Raw genomic sequence first — 14,494 nt, 5'->3', positions numbered from 1 at the left:
TGTGGAGTTGTGGTTATTTCACAACTCTCTCAGCAGTGAAAATGGTTTAATTTACACACAACACAGAGACTGAACATTTTGCGTTTTGCCCTCTCATCCATTTCAAGGTGTGTTTTCCACAAGAGTCAACAATAAAAGTGTGGACAGGAGGTCTTTTTAAAAACATGTGGGTTGATTTCCTTTTCAAATTTGCTTTGAGGACTGTTTGGCTATCTGAGAAGAATTAAATGTGTTTGTTTAAGAGCGTGTCTCCAGAATATTGCAGGCATTGTTTATAAAGATTCGCTCTCTCGAGCTGACATCAACAGACAAAGGCCCTCTTTACGCAAACAATGCAACATGCTGGAGTTAGGCACTGCAGCCCATGGCACACACAGCTTGAGTTCCATGGTGACGTAACCCAGAACCGAGTTCTGTTGCTCCACAGGGTTCCTGTCTCTCATTGGTGCGGCACGGGGGGGTGGGGGGCGTGAACCGATTGGCTTTACTGTTTGGTGAATCATCCTAGAATTGCTCCCACACAAACTTGAGTCCATCTGGTCATGAATAACTGCAGAAACCAGTGCTTCCCTTACAAAGAAGAGCCTGTGTAACTAGTCTGAAATATAGTCACATCCAGAACGCTATATATAACTCATTTAAAATAAAAAAAGCATGTACTGTGTAGGCCTGCTGTCTTCACTGTGTTCTTCCTCTGTGAGAGTTTGCCCGCTGATTGTGACCTGGAGTTTTGTCTTTCAGGCTGACTGATCCATCAGGGTACCTGACTGATGGCCCCATCAACTACAAGTACAAAACCAAGTGCACCTGGCTGATTGAGGGCTAGTAAGTGTCCTTCTCTAAATCTGTCTCATGCTTCACCTGCTACTTACCGCCTACACTATCTGCAACCTCCTATTGCTACAATAGTGCACACGGGCTGTTATTATCCTCGCTATGTTATCAGAAAAGGCGTGGAGAGCCACATTCTGACTCACAGACACAAGTCTGTTGTAATCCAGGCTTACAGATTAGTCAGTTGAAAAGAAGTATGAAAAAAATGAAGTCGCTGCTTTTGTTTTGCAGCCCAAACGCTGTGCTGAGGTTGCGTTTTAACCACTTTGCGACCGAATGTAGCTGGGACCACATGTATGTCTATGATGGAGACTCCATTTACGCTCCTTTAGTAGCTGTGTTCAGGTGAGTAGTGTCCCTCCCACCTCTCCCCGGTGCTCTGGCTTCACAGCTGACTCAGTGGTTTGTGCTCTATGATTTTTGTCCTCGTAATGAATGGGCTGTTGAGCCTCACTGCTCGGGATGATAAATGGAGTTGTGTTTTTAATGTATTATAGAATGAAACATGATGTCAGGTCGGCTAACGTTTAATTGTTCCTGGCCTACAGTGGTCTCATTGTGCCAGAGGTTCCGGGGAATGAGACCGTCCCTGAAGTGGAGACCAACTCTGGCTATGCACTCCTGCACTTTTTCAGTGACGCAGCCTACAACCTGACTGGATTTGAGATCTTTTACTCGTAAGTAATAGCAAGATTGATTAATTCCTGTAGTGGCTTTCCAAAGCCTAAGAATAACACAAATATGTGTGCACACATACAAAGAGCAGTTGAGGAATGAGGAAATCTGTAAGTATTAAACACTCTTTAACAAAGGAGACAGAAGAAGTGTCCTGAAGTTTTGGAACCTGTGACAGTGAATGACCTTGGGGAAGACCACCAGGACACATGGGTGTAGAATTGCAGAATGTCAGCTAAATTGAAAGAAGCAAGTCTTTAACAGTTGAAATGAATAGTTCGTATTGAAAACAGTGAGCCAGTGCTACTAATAAAGGCTAAATAAAGCTATTTGTTATTGGTAACACTTCTAGCACTTGGGTTATGAATATAGTGAATTTGATTAAATGTGTCTTGGAATACTAATAGGTAGAGAATTAACGTTAATAATGAATACATATTCTTATAGAGGTGGCCTCTGTTTTGAGAGCTGCCTTTGCTCTCTGTAATCAGAGTGAAAAGGCAGCTCTGTAGTCAGTCTCCTCTCCACCATGCGCATGTCACAACTCATTGTTTTTAATAACCAGGAGCTTATCCACATTCATTTCATTTTTATCTCTGTAGCCCTCCCACTACCTGGCAAATTTCTCTTTCAATGTTCTCTTTTCCTCTGTCCTAAAAGGATAAACTCGTGCCCAAATAACTGCTCAGGCCATGGCAAGTGCACCACCTCAAACTCCATAGCAAGCAGAGTTTACTGTGAGTGTGATAAATATTGGAAGGGCAAGGCCTGCGACATCCCATACTGCAGGAACAACTGTGGCAGCCCAGACCACGGCTACTGCGACCTCACTGGGGAAAAGCTGTGTGTATGCAATGACAGCTGGCAAGGTACTGCAGTCTATACAGTCCTTCTCTTCTCTCACCTCTCCTTTCCTCCTCTCCTCTCTGCACCTCTCCTCTCCCCTCAACCCTCTCCTCTCCACACCTGTCCTCTCCTCCCCCTCAGCCCTCTCCTCTCCTCTCCTTTCCGCACCTCTCATCTCCTCTCCCCTCCTCCCCCTCAGCCCTCTCCTCTCCTCTCCTCTCCGCACCTCTCATCTCCTCTCCCCTCCTCCCCCTCAGCCCTCTCCTCTCCTCTCCGCACCTCTCATCTCCTCTCCCCTCCTCCCCCTCAGCCCTCTCCTCTCCTCTCTGCACCTCTCATCTCCTCTCCCCTCCTCCCCCTCAGCCCTCTCCTCTCTTCTCCTTTCCACACCTCTCATCTCCTCTCCCCTCCTCCCCCTCAGCCCTCTCCTCTCCTCTCTTCTCCTTTCTGCACCTCTCATCTCCTCTCCCCTCCTCCCCCTCAACCCTCTCCTCTCCTCTCCTCACCTCTCATCTCCTCTCCCCTCCTCCCCCTCAACCCTCTCCTCTCCTTTCACCCCCCCCCTCCTCCTCCTCAACCCTCTCCTCTCCTCACCTCTCATCTCCTCTCCCCTCCTCCCCCTCAACCCTCTCCTCTCCTCTCCTCTCATCTCCTCTCCCCTCCTCCCCCTCAACCCTCTCCTCTCCGCACCTCTCCTCTCCTCTCCTTTCCGCGCCTGTCCTCTTCGCACCTCTCCTCTCCTCTCCTCGTTCCTTTCCTGTCCTCTGTGCACCTCTCCTCTCTGCACCGCTCCTCTCTCCTCAACGATCTCCTCTCTTCTCCTGTCCTCTTCTTTCTCCTTTAGCATCTCCTCTCCCCTAAACCATTCCCTCCCCTCACCCCTCTCTTATCATATTCTCTCCTCTCTTCTCCTCTCCTCTCAGCCATCTCCGCTTCCCTCCTCTTGTTTTCTCTTCTGTTGTTTTCTGTTGTTCACTACTCTACTCTCCCTTCTCTTCTTTCTTCTCCTCTGCTCTCCTCTCTGAAATATAAAAGCAATGCAGCTCAGCCACACTCAGAGAGCAATACGATTGTAAATAATCATGTGTACTGTCTCCCTCTACTGGTGATGACGTGCCAGTGCTTCTTGCTCCTTCACACTGCGGCAGCCTCTGCTGTGTTGTACAATCAGCACTCGGTCTCATGATGATAACAGTGTGCCAAGGACCCAATTATTTCTCCAGATTTGACATCAAATAATCCCATAAGGGCCAGTGGCCCTATGAGAATAGACATGGAAAAAAATGAATTAGGGACAGAATGTGTCAACATGCTACTTATTGAGGCCACATAGTGTTGCTAGCCCTGGGATTATAGAGATGGGATTATAATGACTCCAGGAGATTTAGCCTTCTTTCATGCTTTTTCATGCTGTATTTCTCTTTTTCTCTCAGGTCCGGATTGCTCCCTCTCTGTACCCTCTACTGAGTCATACTGGGTCATGCCCACAGTGAAGCCGTTCGGTACATCACTAGGGAGGGCATCCCATAAGGCAGTGGTTCAGGAGAAGGTCATGTGGGTTGTTGGTGGCTATACGTTTAACTATAGCAACTTCCAGATGATTCTAAAGTGAGTAACTGAATTAATTTACGTCATTGGGAAGTGTAATGCTCTTACACTGAACATCTTTGTTCAATTTGATCATAAAATGGTCTTTATTGTCCTGTCTTTCTGCAGTTATAATCTGGATAGTGGCACCTGGAACACTGTGGCTAGCAGTAGTGGGCCTGTGTCGAGATATGGCCACTCTCTCACACTCTATCAGGTAACACGACTTTTGAAACTTCTATATGGTGGTCAGGGAACATTATAATTCTGAACATATATGTGCGAGGTGAGAAACAGTGCAGCACTGGGTGGTTTAAGAAATAATAAAGCACTCACACCAGGGGTGGTCAAATGGTATTCGTTAGCTAGCCCTCCGGGCAAGTAGAAGCCCCAGTGTGCTTGCCCAGTCACATGTTATGCTTTTCTGGAGGCCCAGTTAAATAAAAACACAAGCTAATGCATTATTACAAACTATAGAAAATAGATGAGAGAGAATAGATGAGAATAGATGAGATTTGTGTAATAGGTTTTATGATGCATTTGTACTGTGAAATAAAAAAAATGCAGTGACTGTTATATCAGCAGCGTACTGAACCAGCGGGCAACTGTGAATGAAAAACCTGTATATGTAACGTGCTTGTTCCGGGCATTTGGGCAACAATGCACCTCTGCACACCAGCAATTTTAGTTCTGTTCCAGTAGGGATTGCACTGAGTTCTTGAAATTATTTCCCAGAATACTTCCTAAATTTGCCTTGCGGACGTGGACGAGTCTGGTTGCACCCTCATGGTGAAATTGTCATGCAGAGTTTGCTTAAGTAGAAGTTAGGTTAGAGTTGAGTTGTCTGCCCCCAGATTTGATTATGGGCTTGTTCACAGAAGGCAATGTCATCACAGATTGATTTATTTTTTTATATTTTTTTGGCTGCATAGACATTCTGGACTGTGGACCAATTTCACCATTAAATAAATTACTCCTGCTGTAAATTTAGCAGAACAATAGAGAATGGGCACACATCTTACAAACGTTTATATAAACAATGTATAATTTATTCAATCCACTTTACTTTCTTGTACTTTACTTATATATACAGCAATACTTCTTTCCTCATAAAACTAGAAGGTAATCCTTTGTTGTTCCCACTTTTAGGGAAAAGCGTTAAAGGAGTTATCACCCAGTCCTGGGAGCCTAAGTTTACTGTTTTAAGTTGGATCAGAGATCACATTCAGAGACTGGGTTTGAAAAGCAGCTTTCACGCTCAAACAGTCCGAGTCAGTTTGAAAGCCTGTTTTTTTTTTTTTTTTTGTTACTAAATTCACCTCTTTTTACGTCACCTTTTTAGTTCTTATAATTAAGAAGTTTCTTTTATATTCTTCATTTCAAACAGCATTGATCAGAGATGAACCATTAACACTGTAATATGTTTTTTTGTTTTTTTGCATATATTACAGTCCTCTTTTTCTCTGCACTGTCTGTGTCTTTGTGGCTCGTCACTGCAGGATAAACTCTACATGTTCGGGGGAAAGTTGGAGATGGGCTCGGGCAACGTAACAGACGAATTGTGGGTGTTTAATATGCAGAGTAAGTCATGGGCTCAACAATCTCCCAGCACGCCGGCTCATGGTCAGGTCTACGCGGTGGAGGGTCATTCTGCACACATAGCTGAACTGGACACAGGAGACGTGGTGATGGTGGTCATCTTCGGCTACTCCTCCATCTACAGCTACATCAGCAACGTGCAGGAGTACAACATCAGTGAGTGTGTGACTGACTCGATGTTCAGTAGCAGGGAAGGTGGTACAAATTGGTACCAACAGTGTTGTGAGGTCCGCATCGAGTCTCCATTGAGAGGCTGGAGTATGTAGACAAATATTATCTGGTTGGTTGTATGTATAATAATGAACGAGTTAAATGACGGTCAGGAGTGTAGTGAGGATTAAGTTTAAGTGAGATTAAGTGAGGATGCAGTTACACTACAGGCACAGTAGATGGTAGTGTAGCTCCATGGGTACTCCTAATAAACACACCAAACTGTACTTTTCCTTGTCTCTCACATAGTACCATTAAGGTTACATCTTTCATCTGGGAAAGTGAATGTAGTATCCCTTTAAAACTAATTTAAGGTACCAGTAATCCTTTTAAAGCTTTACTCAGAAAAGTTATTGAAGGTACACTGCGTGCACCTTCCCAACTAAAAGCTACATATTAAAGTTGCAAAAGATGCAGTGACGAGGAAAAGTAACGGTTAGTACCTTTATTTCTGAGAGTGTGCTGTCAAACCATGTTGACTGAGTTGCCAGAGTTTCTTCACTTTTATGTGAAATTTTTTTATAAATTAAATATTAAATAAAATAAAATAAACATGTAGATATATTTATGGGGAAATATATAGGGGGGAGTAGAAATAAATATGCCCTTATAAATACAAGACATGGGCTGTATTGTCACTTCACATACAATGAAGTTGGCTAGATTTTTTGCTTTTTTTTCTGGAGTATTAGGTTAGAAAGAGGAGAGTTTTCACAGATTCCTTTTTTTAAATTTGTTATTTATTTTTTTATTTGCCCTCTTTTGTCAGACCAGCAAACTGTCAATTTGGCTTATTTTAAAAGGTTGATGAAATGAATGTTTAAAGGTGATTGGACAGAGAAGTATATTTTATTCTCCCTTCCTCAAATTAAAAAAATCTCTTCTGTTATTTATAGCCATTAACTTATCAATAATGATTAAGCGTTAAAAGGTAAGTGTTGTTCCCATTCAGTCATGTTAGCTGGAATGTTATGGAACTGGACTTTTACAAATTTCATTTGAATACCCCTTATATCAGAAATCACTGGTGGCATGTGTTTTGTCACTTGGTAATGGAACATTCTTGGGTTTTTCTAGATAATTCTTTCTTTGGTTATGATTAACATGCTCTGTGAATCAGATAAGAGTTCAGTAAGTTTCAGTTGGAGTTATTTACCAGCTAATAATGCTATAATGCCATAAACCAGTTCTTCATTACTAAACAAACTCGAATACACAGTAGCTTAGAATTCAAGAAAATGGCTTTTTTTTTTTTAATTGCGTTGTGTTTTGTCTCAGCTGTGCTATCCATGCACACACATGCACTTATTTTGCATTATGGTTTGTTCACTCTGACCACAGAAACAAACACATGGCTGGTTCCTGATACGAGAGGAGCCACAGTTCAGGGGGGCTACGGCCACAGCAGTGTGTATGATGCCGGCAGCAAGAGTGTGTACGTGCACGGAGGCTACAAGTCCCTCCCTGCTAATAAATATAGCCTTGTAGATGACCTGTACCGTTACGAGGTGCACACTCGCATCTGGTGAGTGTCCATTAACATGCACAATCATAAACGTCCATCTCTTCTATTAGTTTAGTATTTTTTAGATTATTATTATTATTATGGAGGTCTCAATCATTTCAGCCAGCTTCTGGAATATTTTATATTTAATTTCTCATTCATCTGTTGTCTTTAGGATAACCAAAGCTTATTAAGTATGATGGGAGGGAAATAAAACTTACTGTCATATTTTTCTTAGATCAAAAACACCACAGCCAGTTAAGAAGCCTTTAGAACCTCTCTTTCTGAAGTGTGCAGGCAGCTGACTTGCTCATTAGGGATAAATTTAAAATTTATATCCAGATTTCTGGAAAGCTGCTTTGTGAAAATTTCCATTGTTAAAAGTGCTATATAAATAAAATTGAATTGAATTGAGTTGCCACATTTAACAAAGTTTTTCAGGACATTTTGGCTTTGCATTTTTTTTCAGGGTGGTAAAGACAAGGCTGTTAGAATTCTGAGTTAACTGGCTTAGGTTTGACATGAATGCTCACAACTCAGATAAAAGAGTAAAATAAGGCAAGTCTGAAGTTTTGAATGTGAAATCAGTCAGGACCTGTACAGTGAGGTTATTACTGTATCTCTTTCTGACTAAGTAGCAGTTAAGCTACATACAGTATGTGCCATTAGACACTATGTATTAAGAGCATGCAGTTCATCACAGTGACAGTTTACATGAATCTAAATGTCCTCTCTAACATTCGACTCCAGCTTTGAGGAAAGCCTGCACACACATTACCTCTTAGTGTGGTTGACTGTTTCCTGAGGATTTTTCCTGCTGTGTTTAGGACTATTCTGAAAGAGAGCGGTTACCCACGCTACCTCCACTCAGCAGTGCTGCTGGGAGGAACTCTGCTCATCTTTGGAGGAAACACCCATAATGATACATCTCTAAGCAATGGTGCTAAGTGCTTCTCTGCTGACTTCCTGGCCTATGACATTGGTATGAACTATCTACTAACAGCTCTGTTTTGTCTGTTTGCTTAAGCCCATCTAGGCAAGTTGTGTACATTTTTACTTCTCTGATACTCAAAAATAGTTTTTGTAAGCATGCTGATGATTGCATACTGATGAATTTTGACCAAATTGACTTTATTTGGTTAATATAATTAAAAAAATAGTAGTATCTTTTTGTGGACTGCCTTTAATACATAAACTGTTCTTAGCTGAACTTGGCAACCCATCAAGTTTTCCCAGCTTATTGTGTAGTCTTAAGCACTGACATCGCTCGTTTTGGAGATAATGATTTAAAAAAAAAAATGATAGTTTGGCTAAGTGAGTATTCCGTGGCTGAATTTATCTCCCTGCAGAACTTACTGTCTAATCAGGTATTTTGACAGACTAGTTTAATGAATAAACTGTATGTACAGTAATGCACAAAATTACACTCATTACAACTGTAGGTTTGAGCTTAAATGAAATGTTTATGTACAGTGTATAATTTAATGTATAATATTTACCAATATAGTGTAATATATGTCCAAGACAGAGCTATTTGGGATATAATCTGTTTTTTTTCCCCATTAATTGTGACATTTTCACTTGTGAGAGTACTGTATCTTAGCTGACATAGGAGAGAAATAAAATAATAGACATCTCCATTGCAATTTCCAGACCATAGCAAGTCTATTAACCATGTTTTATAAAAGATCTTCATGTGGAAATCACAACAATTGAACATGAACAATGATGAAGATTCATTTATGATAATGACTAAATTGTTATCATTTGTTTATGAAATTAGGATATATTCAGGTAGCCATGTGTGATGTCCAGAGGAAGATACTGTGGATGAATAATTGGGCATACAACTTTTGTTATAAGTGGTTGTCATTCAAGAGAAATATGCTTTAAAATAGTTGAGGGTTGTGTGGGTTAATAGTGCCTGTGATGATAATTTACTAGTGAGAGTTTGGCAAGCTAATGGTTTTCTCATTTTCCACAGCATGTGATGAGTGGAAGGTCCTCCCCAGACCAAACCTGCACAGAGATGTTAATCGCTTTGGTCACACTGCTGTCACCAGTAATGGGTTAGTAGCTAAGTGACAATGTGTAGGTCACTAAGGGGTGCAGTTTTTAATCATTTTTACTATTCAGGTACAAGATTGAAATATTCGATTTGATTGTTTTTGTGATGAAGCACTAGACACTATTTGAAAAACATTTTAGCATTTAGATTGTATTAAACTAAAGCTAAACTATTTCAGGACTGTTTTTATACAGCTCACTGATGAACTGTATAAAACATACAACACTCTCACTCCCTCTCTCTCACTCTCCATCCCTCTGCAGGTCCATGTATGTGTTTGGCGGATTCTCCAGCGTGCTGTTGAACGATGTGCTGATCTACAGGCCGCCCAGCTGTGAGGCATTTGTGGGGCAGGAGCGATGTGAGGCTGCAGGTCCAGGGGTGCGCTGTGTTTGGAGACAGAACCGCTGTCTCTCCTGGGAGCCCAGATTTACCACAAGCACACCTGCGTCCTTTTGCCCTGCCAAGCCTGGTACGTGCTGCTGCAGCTTCTCTCCTGAGACAAGCGTCTATACCACACCTGCTCAACCAGCATCACGAACTTCAGGTTTTAGGGGTTGCGTGACTGCCTGATTAATAATACTGCTATTTATATCACAGCACTATTGTAGGCTTGACTCTGATTGGTCAGAAGGTGTTGATTAATTTTCTGTAACAGCATGGCTTTTGGTGTTAGCACTGGCTACAAGGCAAATCAAAGGTATATGCTAATGTGCTCACTTTAATGCATAATACAGCACTCACGTAACAAAGCCTAATAATTAAATGTGTTATTTAACAAAGATTAATGTAAAATCATTGATATGGTGAAATTTGCCATATGGAGTCTCCAGTGTCAGCACTTTGTAACAGTCAGAGGTGAAGGCGTTCATGAGTTTTCAGACACCGGAAAGATTTCAGGACAGAAACTTTGCAGTTTCTCTGTAACATTATAAGCCTCTTAACTTCAAGTGAAATAAAGTGAGGCTGGTGAGGGAATGACTCTGTATAGTTGCTATAAGTGATAACAGGAACTAACTTAAAAGTACAACATGTTATTTTTCAGTAAATTATAAATTGCTGATGTATAAGAGGAATCATTTAGGGATGTGCTGTTATTGGATAATAATCAACTTCAGGGTGTTAGGGCATGACACCACTCCATCGCTGATTATTTTCCTGTAATGTACAGCGAATATATAGTCATCTTCAGCAAATATAGATTGGATGTGTGACAGATTTCACACAGTTCCTTTAGTTTTGGAAAAGAGGAAAAATCAATATTGATGACTCTCAGTTCCAGCTTATACTGGCTGACAAAATTCATTCGCTTTATCAGCAAAACAACATTAAAACAGTATGTTTGCTGTGGAAGTAAAACACGACTGCTATGTGAACTTGATTTTGATGATGAAAAGAAAACAGTAAGCGTTGCTTTTTTTATTCATGTAATCATGTAATGGGTCACTCTCAGTCCACATAATTTCCCCATTTGAATTGCTAGTTGAAGTTGAATAGCTCTCATCCCACCTCATGACCTGTGTATGCTGCTCTGAGCTGATGCGCGTGCACACAAACACACACACACACACACACACACACACACACACAATTTAGCTGTTGTAATGAGAGGGAGAGAGCACAGCTCTTTGCCATCCCTCTTTGATCATGAGCAGCTATTGGGAAGTCATCAAAAAAACCTCAGCATGCCTTTAGCTAAACACCAATGCACACACATGCAGTTGGATGTGCATAATGCTCATGTGTTTGTCCTCTGGCTGTGTAGTGCTGGTGCTAAGCCCTGATAATTGTTTGATCTGAAATTCAAACCTCTTGTCTGAAATGAGTGTGTTGTGAGAGAGATCAGTGTGCACTTTGTCTTGGAGGAGAGACACACCATAGGGGAAGCTGGGAGTCTTATTTTTCCTCTAGTGAAAGAAGGCTATGGGGTGATTGTCTTCTCTTAATTCTAGAATAAAGCGCCGTGTGGTGAGGGTGACAGATGTAAGCAGGCGCCGCTTTGATGCTTTATATGAGGCCAGCAGTTTGAGGGCTATTGATTGGGCGTAAATGGATAGGCGAGACGGGTGTTTGATGTGCTTATTGTTTCTTTCTTACCTTGTTTCAACTTCTAAGGTGTTAAGAAGCTCTTGTAGAACTTTTTCCTGCAGTTCTTTTCTGAAGTAATTTGAGGTTGCTTGACTTCCTTTTTCAACATTAATGCACATAGACAGGGGGAGGTAGACATGAGTTGTTTTTAAAAGCATGTTCTTTGGCTTCTCTCGCTTTGTAGTGCAGTTATTCCTCTTTCTTATACTGACCTTGTCTCGTCTCGTCTGTTCCTTTAGCTACCGTGGATGAGAGATGCCACCGCTTCTCTGACTGCACCAGTTGTACTGCAAACACTAATGGCTGTCAGTGGTGTGATGACAAGAAATGCATCTCAGCCCTCAGCAACTGCACTTCTGTAAGTAGTCTTGTAGAGGGAGCCAGAGAGCCACGCTGTTCCTCCATACTTCACACTGCCATACTGCAGGTCAGACCATAAGTATTGCTATCTAATATTAGTTTTTTTAATAATCTGTTCTGTGTTTCTGCTGTGCAGAGTGTGAGAAACTTCACCAAATGCTCCATCAGAAATGAGCAGATCTGCAGCAAGCTGGCCAACTGCAAGAGCTGCACCTTAAACCTTAACTGCCAGTGGGATCACCAGCAACATGAGTGTCATGCCCTCCCTGGTAAGATGGGCAGGGTTTAAAAGGGTTAATCCTCACTGTCTTTTATAATCATGTTGGCATTTTAGTTCAGTTTAGTTTATGAACACTTATTTGTTGGGTGGTGGTTTAGATCGTCATAGCTCACAGAATCCAGCTCATGGAATAAAATATTTTTATCTTCACTCTCTTTCACATTTGTGTCAGTTTAGCCATTTGCTGGGGAAAAAAAATTGGATTGGAAACATCACTGCCTTTTTTTTGCTCAGGAAACCTAGATTTACACCTGTGTTTATAGTACATTAACCTCTAATGAGACTGTGTGTAGGCTGCTAGGTCCAAGCTTGTATGTAGAAATGCAGGTGTTCAATCACTTGTTCAAATGCATTTTCACATTAGGCTGAACTGGTGAAATACCAAACACAGAATCTCAAGTACCAGGGTTTTTATTTATTTTATATGTTTAAATATGGATATTGTAATTACAGTGATTATGTAGATTTAAAACAAAAATCATGTTAAATGTTAAGAAAACAAACAAAAATTTGTAAAACCACATTTACTTACTGCACATTTAGTGAAAGCTTTAGTAAAATCTATGTCTGTATCACGATCTGTACACCATTAACGATTCATAATTTTATCCTTAAACAAAATCTAGTCTTATTACTCGAAGCAAGTAAACATACATAAAGGCTTTATTCCGCTATATAAGCCACTTTTTATTGGAGCTCTGGTCTGTCTAGGGTTTAATCTATCAAAACAGTTGTTAATGAGGTAAATTCCGTTCTGAATGGATGGCCACATACTCGATGATGATGATGATGATGATGATGACAGCTTCCTGCTTGCAATGAACAGCACTGTAGCAAACAGAACACATCTTGAATTTCACGCACAGATGCATTTCACTATTCCAAACATGGATCTGCACTAAAAAGGGTTGTTCTGTTTTGTGGCTTATTGATTGGTTGCTGTGCTTTCACATAGCGGAGAATTTCCCAGAGATGTGCCGTCACTGTTTGAATGAGTCATCAATAACCAGCATGGAAGAATAAAAACGGCGAGAAATATTCAGCATCATCAATCATTCAACTGAATGCTAGTTTATATTATTTGTGGCCAAAGATATTCGGTGGCCAAACATTCAGTGCATTCTTGCACTTAAACTAAGAGCTTTCTTCCGTCTATTTACTATTGTTTGCTGCTATTCCTTTCAAAGCCTCCATGATGTAGAAAGCCTAGTTTATGCATCACCTGTCACACATGAACTGAATAACAGGAATTTGCTTTTCTGGCCCATTCATCAAACCCCTAAATAAACTACAATGCCAAACTCAACACCAAGACACTTATGAGAGAGGGCAGTGTACCTGCTAGAGAACTGGCATGATGGGTGCTGAGCTGCCATCGTCATCATCATCAACAACATTATTGTTATTATTATTCAGTGGTGGACAAATCATAAATACAGTAGCTAATGTATTTTAAGGTCACACCACCGTAATGCATATTAAATTTATATAAAGCTGCTTCTGCTGCTGCTGCTACTTCCACTACTTCTACTACTTCTACTGCTGCTACTACTCCTACTTCTACTTCTACTACTGCTGCTACTGCCTCTGCTACTACTGCTACTACTGCTGCTACTACTGCCACTACCACTACTAATGCTACTGCTGCTGCTACTGCCTCTGTTGCTACTGCCACTACCACTACTGCTGCTGCTACTGCCTCTGCTACTACTGCCTCTACTGCTGTTGCTGCTACTACTACTACTACTACTACTATGTTGATGAGCATGTCTCTCACACACCCATACACAATCACATTTTCTCTCTTCTCTTGGGAGCATGGGCCAAGAGCTTTTGATGAGAGATCTTTTGATGAAAACTGGGTCTCTGCTGACTAACAGCTCGCTCAACTTCACTTCTGTGATGTTGCTGCTTTTGTGGAATAGCTGTGGGTAGCAATTTTTAAGTGATGGTGAGCTTTGTGTTTAAAGCTGCTCGTGTTTGCGCTCTGATTCTCTGATTTCCTCAGTGATGCATCTGTGGTGATGCTTGGGAATTTCACATAAGGAAATCTTGGAAAGTAGCAGTTATTTATTTTAGATATCTCAATATTCTCTTAGTAGTTTGTAAAATTATGGAATTGTTCCATATGTTAGTGTACTGCACTGTTCATTTTATTGGTAATGCTCTTGATAGTAGCTGGAATGAACTCTTTGCTGAAGGTTTAATTCTGTCCCCACCTGCATCTCTCTTTGTGGCTGTTTGCAGCCAAGTTGTGTGGAGAAGGATGGAGTCAAGTGGGCGAGGCCTGCCTGCGCATTAACTCAAGCCGAGAGAGCTACGACAACGCCCGGCACTACTGCAAGAACCTGGGTGGCATCATCGCTTCTCTTTCTACTGCCAAGCAGGTCGACTTTGTTCTTGGGGAACTGCAGAAGTACCAGCAACAGGAGAAGGTGTGTGT

General features: G+C 41.3%; 1 protein-coding gene across 1 annotated transcript in view; it reads left to right on the top strand.

Moving 5' to 3' along the window:
* atrnl1b (attractin-like 1b) overlaps window positions 1–14,494 on the top strand; it is a 100,040-nt gene that overhangs the window by 15,021 nt on the left and 70,525 nt on the right. Inside the window, exons 2-15 of the mRNA XM_034309299.2 lie at window positions 742–825; window positions 1,066–1,179; window positions 1,383–1,511; window positions 2,170–2,378; window positions 3,789–3,963; window positions 4,072–4,159; window positions 5,442–5,697; window positions 7,093–7,276; window positions 8,083–8,237; window positions 9,240–9,324; window positions 9,587–9,795; window positions 11,651–11,769; window positions 11,908–12,040; window positions 14,299–14,486. Of these exons, the coding sequence (XP_034165190.2) occupies window positions 742–825; window positions 1,066–1,179; window positions 1,383–1,511; window positions 2,170–2,378; window positions 3,789–3,963; window positions 4,072–4,159; window positions 5,442–5,697; window positions 7,093–7,276; window positions 8,083–8,237; window positions 9,240–9,324; window positions 9,587–9,795; window positions 11,651–11,769; window positions 11,908–12,040; window positions 14,299–14,486 (2,128 nt within the window). The remainder of the gene's footprint in view (window positions 1–741; window positions 826–1,065; window positions 1,180–1,382; window positions 1,512–2,169; window positions 2,379–3,788; window positions 3,964–4,071; window positions 4,160–5,441; window positions 5,698–7,092; window positions 7,277–8,082; window positions 8,238–9,239; window positions 9,325–9,586; window positions 9,796–11,650; window positions 11,770–11,907; window positions 12,041–14,298; window positions 14,487–14,494) is intronic.

The sequence above is a fragment of the Pangasianodon hypophthalmus genome, chromosome 12, assembly GCF_027358585.1.
Source record: "Pangasianodon hypophthalmus isolate fPanHyp1 chromosome 12, fPanHyp1.pri, whole genome shotgun sequence".
NCBI classification, from domain to species: domain Eukaryota; kingdom Metazoa; phylum Chordata; class Actinopteri; order Siluriformes; family Pangasiidae; genus Pangasianodon; species Pangasianodon hypophthalmus.
The sequence above is the reverse complement of the archived record's forward strand: the minus strand, read 5'-3'. Positions and strand labels throughout refer to the sequence as shown.